At 38.4% G+C, this 12,216-nt stretch overlaps 1 protein-coding gene across 3 annotated transcripts; it reads right to left on the reverse strand.

Moving 5' to 3' along the window:
• Positions 1-1,784: 1,784 nt before the first annotated feature.
• HRC (histidine rich calcium binding protein) lies at positions 1,785-9,564 on the reverse strand. 3 transcript variants are annotated; one of them, XM_087917069.1, is made up of 6 exons: positions 8,237-9,564; positions 7,142-7,230; positions 5,092-5,160; positions 4,919-4,970; positions 4,422-4,458; positions 1,785-4,113 (listed from the first exon to the last, which is right to left on the reverse strand). In XM_087917069.1, the coding sequence occupies exons 1-6, from the start codon at positions 9,432-9,434 to the stop codon at positions 4,077-4,079; spliced, it is 1,482 nt and encodes a 493-aa protein (XP_087773195.1). In that variant the 5' UTR covers positions 9,435-9,564; the 3' UTR covers positions 1,785-4,076. The 3 variants fall into 3 exon arrangements, 2 of the variants coding, with proteins under 2 accessions (XP_087773195.1, XP_087773194.1); XM_087917068.1 differs by having other exon boundaries at positions 7,142-7,225; positions 8,226-9,554; XR_015740228.1 differs by lacking the exon at positions 7,142-7,230 and having other exon boundaries at positions 8,237-9,554.
• Positions 9,565-12,216: the final 2,652 nt, after the last annotated feature.

A 12,216-nucleotide genomic window follows, 5' to 3' on the forward strand; every position in this document is an offset into this window, starting at 1 on the left:
TCTTTTTCCTTCCACTTTTATTTGTTAACAGACTTCTTGCCCCTTATTTCTTGCTCTTTGAAGGGAAGGGCACCAGAAACACATCCTTCTCTGGTCTTTAGTATCTTGTTTTATTTTGCTAGCTTTAGCCTTTCTACCTAGCATGCCACCACTCTACTGATAATATGGTGCTTTCTCTGACGTACTCTCAATATTGATACAAAAGGATTGGGAGCACCAAGGATCAGATTCCTACTTAGCAATGGAGTTCATTGGGTGACTTGGGGCTACTTGCCATTTCAGCCCAAGCAAACTTACAGGAATATTGTAGCAATAAAAGAGCGTGTTGCCCACCTCTTTCCTGTCAGCAACTCTCCACATGGTGTATTTCAAGAGCTCCCGTCCCCAGTTGACCACTCCACTTTTAATATTCTCATGGTTTTATTTTTCCATCTCTTCTCCTGCCTTCCATTCTTTCTGCTCACCTGATTTTCCTACAACCTTTCCTTCTCTGCTTCAGCTGGTGTTTCAGCACTACAACTCCCATTCAGAAGGCTTGTCCATTAAATCCCAAATCTATAAAATTGAGATCCATTAAACAGTGGGTAAGTAAGCACAGAAGCACCCATAATGTGAAATTTAGAGTCTTTCCAGACTAAGCTTTTCTTAAGGAATTACCTGTGACTTTTTCTTAAGCAATCACCTAATGCTAATGAACTTCATATGTTGTTCAGATGATTATTCCTATACTTCTAAAACTCCATAGTTTTATTTATTTTTTCCTTTTTACCAGGATGCATGGTTCCACAGGCCACTGGATTTATTGTGGAGGAGCCATCCATTTAGAAATGCCCTAGTTAATAATCTACCTCTCCAAACTAACATAATTGGAACAATAAGACCACCAGGTTTGGGATTTTATTTTTTTCCTCCTGGCAGTTGGTTAATACTTAGTGTGTCTATTTAATTATTTGAAAACAGGATACTTAGAAGTCAAAAGTCCAAAGGCTTTGGATTTTGTCCGGCCTCTTTTGATGCCCAAGACTGAACCCATTGATTTATTTACCTCTTCATTGACAGCTACTTTTCTCTTATATTAGAGGGGGAAAAGAGATGTCCAAGAAAACGCTGGACACCAATATGTAACCCCCATCCTCCCCATAATCAACTTCCCTCACGGTCTCTAACTCTCTTTCTATAAATACATTGCTCTTTTCATAATAAGGATGGGCCTTGTGTTAGCTTTTCTGTTAGTACCTCTGCATCTGCACCTGTGATCATAGGTCTGCATTATTGCCCAGATTGTGCATTCTGGTAGCTTGGTAGCATCTGCAGAATAATCTGTTGTAGATATATCAGATACAGGCTGCAAAACGAAGAGTGTGCAGTTTTTACTACCATCCAATAGTTGTCAGGATCTGCCTAGATATAGAATCCTCATCCAGGGTCAATTTAGTGTACTAACAGAAACCCAAATTGAAAGCAGATTTATTTTAGTCAAAAACACATTTAATGGTCAATACTCACTAAAAGGTGCCACTCTTAAAAGAATTTTAATGGAAAGGGGGTGGTTTTCTTTTCCTTATGCAATACAGAGGATCCAAGGAAGAGCTAATCAAGGACAAAAGGTACAGAAACAAGACATTGTCCTATTCTTCATGGCATCCTAAAGGTTTCCACCATTTAATGAGGAAAAAAAAATATGCCCCTTTCCCCAATTCCCTAAAACGTTGAGCTCCTTGGATGATCAAATTTCTTAAGGCCACTTCATCAAAGTGAAGGCTTTAGAGAAAACAAACAATGAGTTTAGAAGCAAGTTTAAAGTTTATTGTTCATGAAAACTAGACAAAGTGAAGGCTATAAATTAAGTTTAAAAAGTCTGGAGAAGAGCATCCATCATTTGAGTGGAGAGAGAAGATTACTTTTAATTGAACCAAAGCAAGTTGAGTCTCAAAATCTTAGGTCACAAGAAAGCTCAGAATTGAGCTTGGAGTCTATCTTGTGCATTTGTTCAGATGTGAACAAATAAGATTCAGAATCAGATTCTGTTCACACTATTTACTTCTTGAAGCAGTAGGTTCTATCAACATCCCCCAACCAAACTCTTTCTTGTGTTTTGCTTTTGTTCAAAAACGTAATCTACACCCGAACAAATGAGACAAACCATTAATTACCCTCAGCCAAGTTCTGTTTGCAATTTATCCTCACTCTGAGTCTATTGGATCTAGTCTTCAGCTGAGGTTCCCTATTTGGTTTAATGTATCCAATTTTGGCTTCCTGATATTCAGTACAATGGCCAGACATCAGATGCAGAAAAAATGGTATGATGCAGGAAGAGGAAAAATGATACAACAGATCAATTGATTGTCAAGTGAGGGATGCTAGCTAATATATAAACAAAACTGGCTGAGAATAGAATATAATGGGGGTTGTAAAATAACTCATTTCTTAGCACCTGGTTAGGAAGATTGCATAAAATACTTTTAATTAAAAAAAAATGTAGAATAGGGTATAAAGCCTATGGCTGTGCCTACAAAAAGAAAAGGGCTACTTCTGGTTATGTCAGCATTTTTATTGTGCATAACTTTGCCTGAAGCACAGAATGTTAATGGTGGCTTAAATAGCAACATCTTTTCCAACTCCTGTTTTTTCTTTGTACAGTTATGCAAGAAGAAATGGACCTGATATATTGAAAGCGATAGCACTAGAAACCTAGTTCCTGAAAGTACTATAATCAATTTAGCTGTGATGGCATTCCAGAAAAGATTCTCTTGCTGGTATCATAGTGCCAGTATATTGGGAAGATCCCAGGTTATGAAAGCTGCTATATGAGGAAGCTATTGTCTGTGTCAGATTCTTTGGTATCTTCATAAAATCTACAAATGTTCAAAGTTTCTTTGGCAAAGGGCAGAAATCATATTTGGTACCAATACAATTTTATGTTGTCAGTTTTGCCTTTTGTTATTCTATGAATAAGCCATAAAAATAGTCATTTTCCAAAGAACTGATAGACCAGAAAGAGTTGGGAAAGGAGAGATTAGTAGGATGGCAAGCTACTTAGAATCATTGCTATTAATTAGCAAACAAACTGTTGTAAAATAATAATAAATAAAATATTAAAATGGTTGTCCAGAGTAGAAAGCCGGCTTAGGTAATCCTATAATTTTTGATGAAGGCTGCTTGAAACTGTTCCTATTCTGAAAGAATTATCACAGATCAAACATTGAGGACCCTATGAGCAGAATGACAGGCTAAGTAATTGTAAAAATGAACACACTTAGATTTAATTCAAATAGACCCAACTTTCATTAGAGTGTCGGACAGATATTTTTCACCGAATCAAATCACAATTCAGAAACAAGCATTGATGCACACTAGCATGAATCATCTCCTATTCTGGCTCATTCACTAAGGCTGACTTCCTCTATCCAGGTACTTTCCAGAGGTGGTAGGTTTGATTCCTCTTGTAGCTGACATTGAAGTGGCACCCCAACAAATCTGGAGGCCATGAGTGAGGGTAAAACAACTACAGCACCTATTGCTCAGGAATAAGCTGCAAGTGTGATGCGGTTCTCAAACATTTAATAGCCAAGGAAATTAAATAGACAATATGTATTAACTCAAGGTGAAATGGATTGTCTAAAATTTGATCTCAGTTAACATGCTCTGGCTTGCATAGGACAATCTCCTTGCCCAAATAAAAGCCCAAATGCTCAACAAGACAATTGTTCTGTGAGTCTTCATCCCAATAGATTTTTTAAATTATTATTTTAATCAAAAGCAATTTCAATAGGTAGATTTTTATCAGCAAACGAAGGAGTGATGTAGATGGTTTGATACATCTTTTCTTGCCCACTTGGTATCAACTCTTAAGTTGCTTTGCTGCCTTCTGAGAAAAGATAGAAAATCCCTTTTGCTTCCCCCACCCACCACCCCCAAAGGACAAAATCAATCTTAGGAAGCTTTTTTTAATAGACGAGGAAGAGGAAAACACTGCTGGAAACAACAGCCATATATATGCTCTTGTTTACAGTTTGGCTCTAAAAGTCAAGGTGCCATAATCTCTCCTAATTTTGGCTTATCCAGCAGAGGGCACTTCAGTGTTCCTGCTGCTCAAATATGGTAGCGATTGTCCTGCAAAGAGAAAGAAAAAAGATTTCATTCTTGGATGATGGTAATTTCCCACTGTATCGTTATTACTATAATTTTACGTGATTTTATTATAATGTAGCAATGACATCTTAAATTTGCATCCTATTCCTCCTCCTAGAAATCATCAGAGCAACACTCAGATAAAAGAACATTAGTTATCATACTCAAAGTTTACCCAAGTTCTAAATGGAAGGTTTGTTAAAAATTAACTAAAACAGAGGCTGCAAAAACAGATCTGAAGACAAAAAAGGGACTTTGTGATACTATGAAAGGAGGAGGTTCTCACTTACTGAAATAAGGCTCCAGATACTTCATCTACGATGCTTCCTGCATAAAAAAGAAGAAAACATGGGTTCATGTTTCTAGAACAAGTTCAGGAAGATAAGGAGATTGATTGTTAATTTGCATCGTCTTGTCTCCAAAAAGCATACATAGGCTAGATTCATACATCACACAAACCATGATTTATTGACCATAATTCATTGAATAAACCACAATTGAATGAGTTTGCATAGCAGACAACTATTAGCCATCATTTAGAAACTGCAATGGCTGCAATCATGCAAGATGCTAAGCAAAATAAAATATATGGCTTAGTGTGATATGTGAATTCAATTACGGGGATGTCTGTGGTAGGAAGGGTTCCCTCCTGTTTCTTCTCAATGATTTGAGAGATGGCAAATCAATTGAATTAGTCAAGATTTGAACTCAGGTTTATTTTTTACACCTGGCTGGCTTTGACATCCTGTCAGTTAAACAAAAAAAAAAACCAAAACCCACAACTCACCTGGTGCACAGGCTGTCTCACACACAGGACAAATGTAGCAGAAATGACAATACTGTGTGAGGAAAAGAACACAGATGTGGTAAGATTACTGAACATTCATGAAGCCAGACTGCTAAACCTTGCAGGAGAATAAAGAGAAGAGATGATGGTGGCAGAGAAACTGAAATACCAACCTGGCAGCTTGTGCAGTAGTCACTGCTGTCTCCATCTTTACAAGGGCACTTGTCACACTCCCCACAATGCTGGGAAAAAAAGATGGGAGAAAGAAAAGAGGGAATAGGATGCTTAGCTAGGGAGAAATGAAATGTTGAAATGTTTGCAAAGATCTCCCCAAACCCAGCAAGGATAATTCAGTGTGACCTTGGAAATCAGCGTGACCTTGGAGGTCTTCCAATCCAACCTGTGCTCAAGCAGATGACCCTATACCATTTTAGACAAATGGCTGTCCAGTCACTTCTTAAAAGCCTCCAGTATTGAAGCACCCACAACTTCTGAAGGCAAGTTGTTCCATTGATTGATTGCTATCACTGTCAGGACATTTTTCCTTAGTTTTAAGTTGTTCCTCTCTCTTTTTCAATTTCTATCCATTGCTTCTTGTCTTGCCTTCTGGTGCTCAGGAAAATAGGTTGACCCCTTCTTTTTTGTGGCAGCCTGCATGTACTGCTGCATAGGAGGGCAGCAGTATTGATGTATTAATTGTTTCAGCTTATTTACTGCTTCATTTGCCAAGACTCTGAGCATCTTACAGTAAATAACATAAAACCAAAGCATAGAAAATGAATAACATAACTATAATAATACAAAAGTTTAGGTTTCAGAATAGGCATTTACTGATCTACTGTTTAACTTCAGACATATAAGCATTTGTTGAGGAGTAGGGCTTGGGAATCAGCAGTTCACTATTATAATAATGTATATTTGTACATGTGTACATATACACATTCAAATAAATACTCTAAATGTAGATATGCTAGTGCTTTAGCATATATGTACACTAAAAAAAAAATCTTTAAAAGCCATATTCAACAGATCTAATCAAATTGCAGGTATATATTAAGGGTCTGCAATGATCAAGTTGCACCCGTTGGCAGTGCCTTAAGGAAACTGCATTTTTGGGGGGCTCACATCAGATTTAAAGAGGTGCTGACACGCTCAGCCACATGCATGCTGAATAATCTTTTCTTCATCAAATCCAGTCCAATATATAGCCCAAGGTTTCTCTCTGTCTGTTTCTCTCTCACTCTTTTTCTCCCTATTTCTCTACTGTATCTATCATCCACCATCTCTCTCCATCTCTTTACCTAATCAATATATTTATATCCATATTCATATACACATATATACTGACATGTAATCTGTTAATATAAGTGGAAAATTAATACATAATTTGAATAAAATAACCTTAAACTAAAGGATTTTTCAAGTTTCTTTACTGTTCTTTTCCTGGCAATGTTATTTAATACCCTTTTAAATAGCATCAATATATACCAGATTTTCAGTAACTTTCTAGAATAAATTTGAAGCTAAGAGGGAGGAAAAGGAAACAAGCTAATTTGCTGGGGTTGCAACAGTTTAACAATCTTAGGGAATATGGACAGTAAATCTGTGGCCGGATAAATCACCAGAAAATATTGTGTATATGCAGGTGTATCAGACATACACTGACCTATAAGACTCTTGGTTTTTTTTTCAGAGAGGATTCTGAGCTCATCTACTTCATATATGTGTGCTATATAAGCAGAAACAGTGCAAATGGCAAGGGGAGGACAAGCTACACGTGCCACATTCCTCTGTGACTTGATCTCCACCTGCCAAATTACTGTCTCTGAACCAGAATGTTTAGATCAGGAGCAGATAAGAAGCAAATGAAATAGACTTTCAGCAAAGACCTAACCAGAAATAAGGAGAGAAAAGGGGGAGAATCCATTCCACAGTACAGTTCCTAATGCATTGGTGGAAAAAAAGAGGCACAAAGGCATCCTTGTGAAATGTGTGTTATGTAATGTTCCCAAATTAGTTTAAGGTGAATGAAAAGCCATACCACTTTGGGATTAGAATAAGAATAAAGAACCAGTGATCCTTCGGAATTTGCTGAATGAGAACTTTTATCAGCTCTCACCATGGGCCGTATTAGTGGGGGCACTACAGGTCAGCAACCTGTAGTAGGTCCCTAACTGAGAATAATAAACTATCAAATCACATGCAAAGGTTTTCCTGCATTACCTTGCAGAAGGCACAGTAGTGGCAAACAGAACCTGCTTCATACTCATTGTCTTCACCTTCTTCCTCTTCCTCTTCATCCTCATCCTCATCTTCAAATGAAAAGAGATACAGAGACAGTTCCATTATGGTTGTTCTCTGCTGGTTATTATTTTTTTTTTGGTAGGCTAGTTCTAGAGGGACAAACAAAGTACGAAATGGGACCCCCAGAGTAGGGACTGAACAGAAGATGGTTAGAATTTTTGAGTTTTCTGAAGAAAATATAAACTTCATTTGATTTTGAAAGAGGCTGAAAGCCAAGGATAAAAGCATTAGGTTATTTACCTCACCTTATCAGAGTCCTTAGTAGATCTAATTTCTATTATTTACAGACAGTGTGACCTTTGAATTGTAGCAGTGCTACAATTCAATGCTACAACTCAATTCATTTATAATTCAGTTATAGCATGTCAATTATAAATATGATAGCAGTGCTCCAATATTTGAGAGGCTGCTACAAAGAAGAGGTAGTCAACTTATCTTCCAAAGCACCAGAAGGCAAGACAAGAAACAATGGATAGAAACTTAATCAAGAAGAGAAGCAACTCAGAACTAAGAAGAAATTTCCTGACAATGAGAACAGTTAACCAATGAAAGGAGTTGCCTTCTGAAATTGGGGTGTTCCATCACTGGAGGCTTTTAAAAAAGAGACTAGACGGCCATTTGTCTGGAATGGTGTAGAGCATCCTGCTTAAGCAGGGGGTTGGACTAGAAGACCTCCAAGGTGTCTTCCAACTGATATTCTGTAATTATAGGTGCTGTAGTCCTACACACTTGGGCTGACAAGTGGGCAAAAGCTAGAATAGGGTTTTGGAGATTGAATTGATTGGAACAAAATGTTCAGGTTCTCTGAGATATTAAAGGAGGCTATGATGGCAGCTGAAGCATGTATTGCTGGCTTTCCTCATTATATCTGCTTTTTCCAATACATTTTCCCCCAACCAGCTGACCTCCAGATGTAGATATCAAATTTCTTTTTCTATGATGGCTTGAGAGTAGGTTGGATAAGATTTCCCCCATCAATCATATACCTCCCCCCAATATTCACACGTTTCTCACCTTCTTCCTCTTCATGGTGCTTTTTGGCTTTTTCATAGGCCTCATGTTTGTGATCAGGCGTTTGTCTGTGTCGTTCATGCTTATGCTCATCCTTTTCCTTGGAAGGTACTTCATCAGACTCTTCTTTGTCATATTTCTGATGCTGATGATGGCCACTTTGGTGACGGGATTTGTGAGCTGTATCTTCATCATCCTCATCTTCATTACTATTATTGCTTTCTTCTTCTTCTTCTTCTTCTTCTTCTTCTTCATGTTGGTGCTCATCGTCATCGTCATCGTCATCGTCAGCATGCTTTTGGTGATGGCGTTGATGATGATGAGAATCATCATCATCATCATCATCATCATCATCATCATCATTGCCATGAACTCCATGATGTCTATGATGGTGGTGTTGGTGTTCATTATCATTATTGTCATCACTGTCATCATCTTTATGGTGTTGGTGATGGCTATGACGGTCATGATGTGACTGACTGTCATCATCATCTTTATCATTGTCATTGTCATCATCTTCATCATCATCATCATCATCATCATGCCTTTGATGATGGTAGTGGTGCTGGTGTTCAGCATCATCTTCTTCTTCATCATCATCATCATCATCATCATCATCATCATCATCATTGTCTTCTTGATGCTGATGGTCTCCATGGTGATGCCTCTCTTCATCACTGTGGTGATGGTGGTCTTCATGATGTCCCTGATGATGATAGTCGTCATCATCATCATCATCATCATCATCATCATCATCATCATTATCATCATCGTGATGATGATTTCCATGATGTTTATCATGATGATGCTTGTCATGGCTGTTATCATCGTCATCATCATCATCAACATCATTACTATCATCATGGTGGTGATGGTCAATGTGGTGATCTGCACTATGAGGATGAGAATGTTCCTCTTCATTGTCATCATCATCATGTTCAGAATGATAACTTTCTTGGTAATGTCCAGCATCCTTATACTGAGCAGCATGATGATGAGGATGGCCATCATTATCGCCATCATCTTCTGTATGTTGAGAATGGTGTGTATCATGTTGATGCTCTTTGGGATGATAATGTTCATTTCCATGGTGTTCTACATCGCTTTGGTGATGGTGTTGTTGACCCTGTGTTCTAGGAAGCTGGAATGAACAGAGGAGGACCAGAAGAAGGCCAAGCATACAGACTTTCCTAGAAGCCATGGTAAGAGCCTTGCTGCTTGCACCCAGAATTCTTAATGGAAGTCCCAAAGACAGGCAATCAGGAAAGGCAGACAGCACCCAAGGAGAACTCAGGGGTAGAATACTGTTTCCAGTTAGGACTTATGTGAGTGACGTTTGCAGCTGGCCTAGATTAGCCCTTCAGCTCACAGCCAATAGCTGCCTGGCCCAGCCTCCGGGATAGATGAGAAAATCAAGCCATGGGCTTCCTGCCATGCCCTTATATGACAACACTGGGCTGGGATGAGTTGGGAAGCAACATTAGGGAACTAAACTCTTTGCCAAACCGCCACGCTATTATTAGCTGCTCAGAGCAACTGCACCTTAGTCTCTCAAAGTAGAAGCCAGCAAGTTTAAGTGCAATGAGAAATATGAGCTACAGCTCCTAGATGGGTATCAGACTAAGAAGTATGTAATATAGCAGAATCCTGGTTTCTTGATTGTCTGGGATTAGATGAAGGGAATCTGTCCTTGAAAGGAGAAAAGGGCCTTGTGGATTTAGAGCCGATAATTGGATTTCATTAAACCAAACAGTTTAGAAATTGGGCTGGAGAAGATGATAAAAGATTAGCAATAACAAGTAAATTGTTGTAATTGTGTTGCTCTTGTGTATATGTGTATTTGTTTTCATTTAAATACTGCAACATGACCATTTTAGTTAAGCTTGCACTAAAATAAAACAACATAGATACATTATCAATATCTCCTTCTTTGATTTATTGGTGTTGGATGAAATGCAAGGCTGGACAGACTGAAACGTATGTATATGAGTATCAAAATAGTGAAGTGCATGAATAAGTAAAAGACTGGAGTATGGCATGAAAAGATTTGGAGGGTGAGGTTGAAGGAAACTACGTGGTCAGGAGTTAAAGAGATGGTCCAGGGTATTTAAAGAGGGAGAGAGTGACCTGGAAGGGACACACATTCCCAGCAGTTTCAGGAATGTGCTGATGGATCCTGGGAGCTGAAACCAAATCCAAAGTGCCGGCTGAGATCTATAAATACCTGTGCAGCTCTACCACACTCATACTGATACTGGTGTTCTGTTCTCTGGATGACAGTGGAAGAAGGGTCCATAACAGGTTGTGTCGAGCCAATCAGACTCTTGAACACCACCAAACTCTAGAAGAAATTTAAATATAATCTCTTTTAGGCATGGGGAGAAACTACTCAGGTGTAGGTGCTATACCCAAATATCAACACAAAGCACAAACCCAAATTCGTGCAACAGGACCTGATGAAGAGTTTGCTCTTTTACACAACCTGCTACTCTTCAGATGTCTTTGAAACATTGCTCCCACATTGTTCCAAAGGTGCTTTTTCAAAAGGCAACTGGACTTTGTTTTTCCTTGAAGATGTTTCACTTCTCATTCAAGAAGCTTCTTCGATTCTGACTGAAGGATGAAAAGTAAAATGTCTTCAAGAAAAAATAAAGTCCAGTTGCCTTTTGAAAAAGCATCATTGGGACAACAATGACCTGGGTGACTGAAAATCTCTTTAGATACTCCCCCATTATTTAGCTAAATGGATTCCTAGCACATATAGAATACACCCAGATTAGGGAAGGGTGACTTGTGAAAGGGCCTGCTTCTTCTTTCCTTTTACTCTCTTCCATTTGCTCAAGTTTCTGAATTTGCCTTTCTGGGCTTGCATCTTCATCGGGGAATCCTATTCCTTTGGCACCCTGTGAGACCCTGTCTTGACCTATCAAAAATAGGAATTTCTTAATCTTTGGGAACCTAGACCAGCCCCACCTAATAAGCAGCTGCTCAGGCTAGAATTCAGTTTCTTCAAAAGAAACAATCAAAAAGCCCAAAAGAAAAGAAAGACCCTAACACTCTTCACAACCAGTCAACACCAATATGAGCAAAGATTAAGACAAAGATGAACAGTAGTCCCTTAAGCAAGAAATAAACAATACTCCAGTCAAGGAATTATCAATAAGGCAAACAAACAATAAATGATAGCCTAACCAAGGAACCACCAAGAACATCCCACCTACAGTGATAGTCCAAGTCACCAGTATATAAAAATAAGAGCAAACCCTACTCCCTCCTAGCACTGATGATGTTGCCTTGTTTGGTAATGAAATATCTGCAAGAAAATCACCAAGCTCAATGAATACCAAGGACTTGTCAAGACCTGGAAGTTAAGATATCTTTGAAGGTAGAAAAGGGAAAGCACTAACTGCCAACAGGTCCTAATCTGCAAATAATCTAAAGATCTCAGATTCTGAATAATTCTAGCTACAATTTGTAGTTTCTGTGCCAGTAATCTGGGTTCTTAGCTAGCTCTGGTATTTCTGAAAATCACATGCAAAGCAGGATGTTTAGGGTTAAGTTTGCAAGAATTCCTGAACCAAGGTATGAATGAGAGACAGGAAAGGACCAAACTTTTAGTTCAAATCAATGTTCCTCATCAAAATGGAAACATTATTGAAACAACAAATCCCTTCAAGTTTTTCAAACGGCAGATTTTATTTTTATTTCAAATGTATATTCCCCCCCTTCAACACATAATACAGTCTTTCAAAGTGGGACTGCTGGGTGCCATTAAGTACAAGAATTAAAATGCCCCACTGATGATACCAAAAGAGAAAAATCCTAAGAATAGGATTTTTAGTGGCATTTGGCCTTTAGATCGTACACTGGAAAGTGTGCTAAAAACTTACCAGATCTGGACAAAAGTGAAATTTGATTTATTTAGTATGATTATTCCCCATGTGTTAGCACTGCAAGTTAGTCCAGACAAGAAGCACGACCAG

The sequence above is a fragment of the Pseudonaja textilis genome, chromosome Z (genome assembly GCF_049901715.1).
Source record: "Pseudonaja textilis isolate UNSWEBS1 chromosome Z, rPseTex1.2, whole genome shotgun sequence".
Lineage (NCBI taxonomy): Eukaryota > Metazoa > Chordata > Lepidosauria > Squamata > Elapidae > Pseudonaja > Pseudonaja textilis.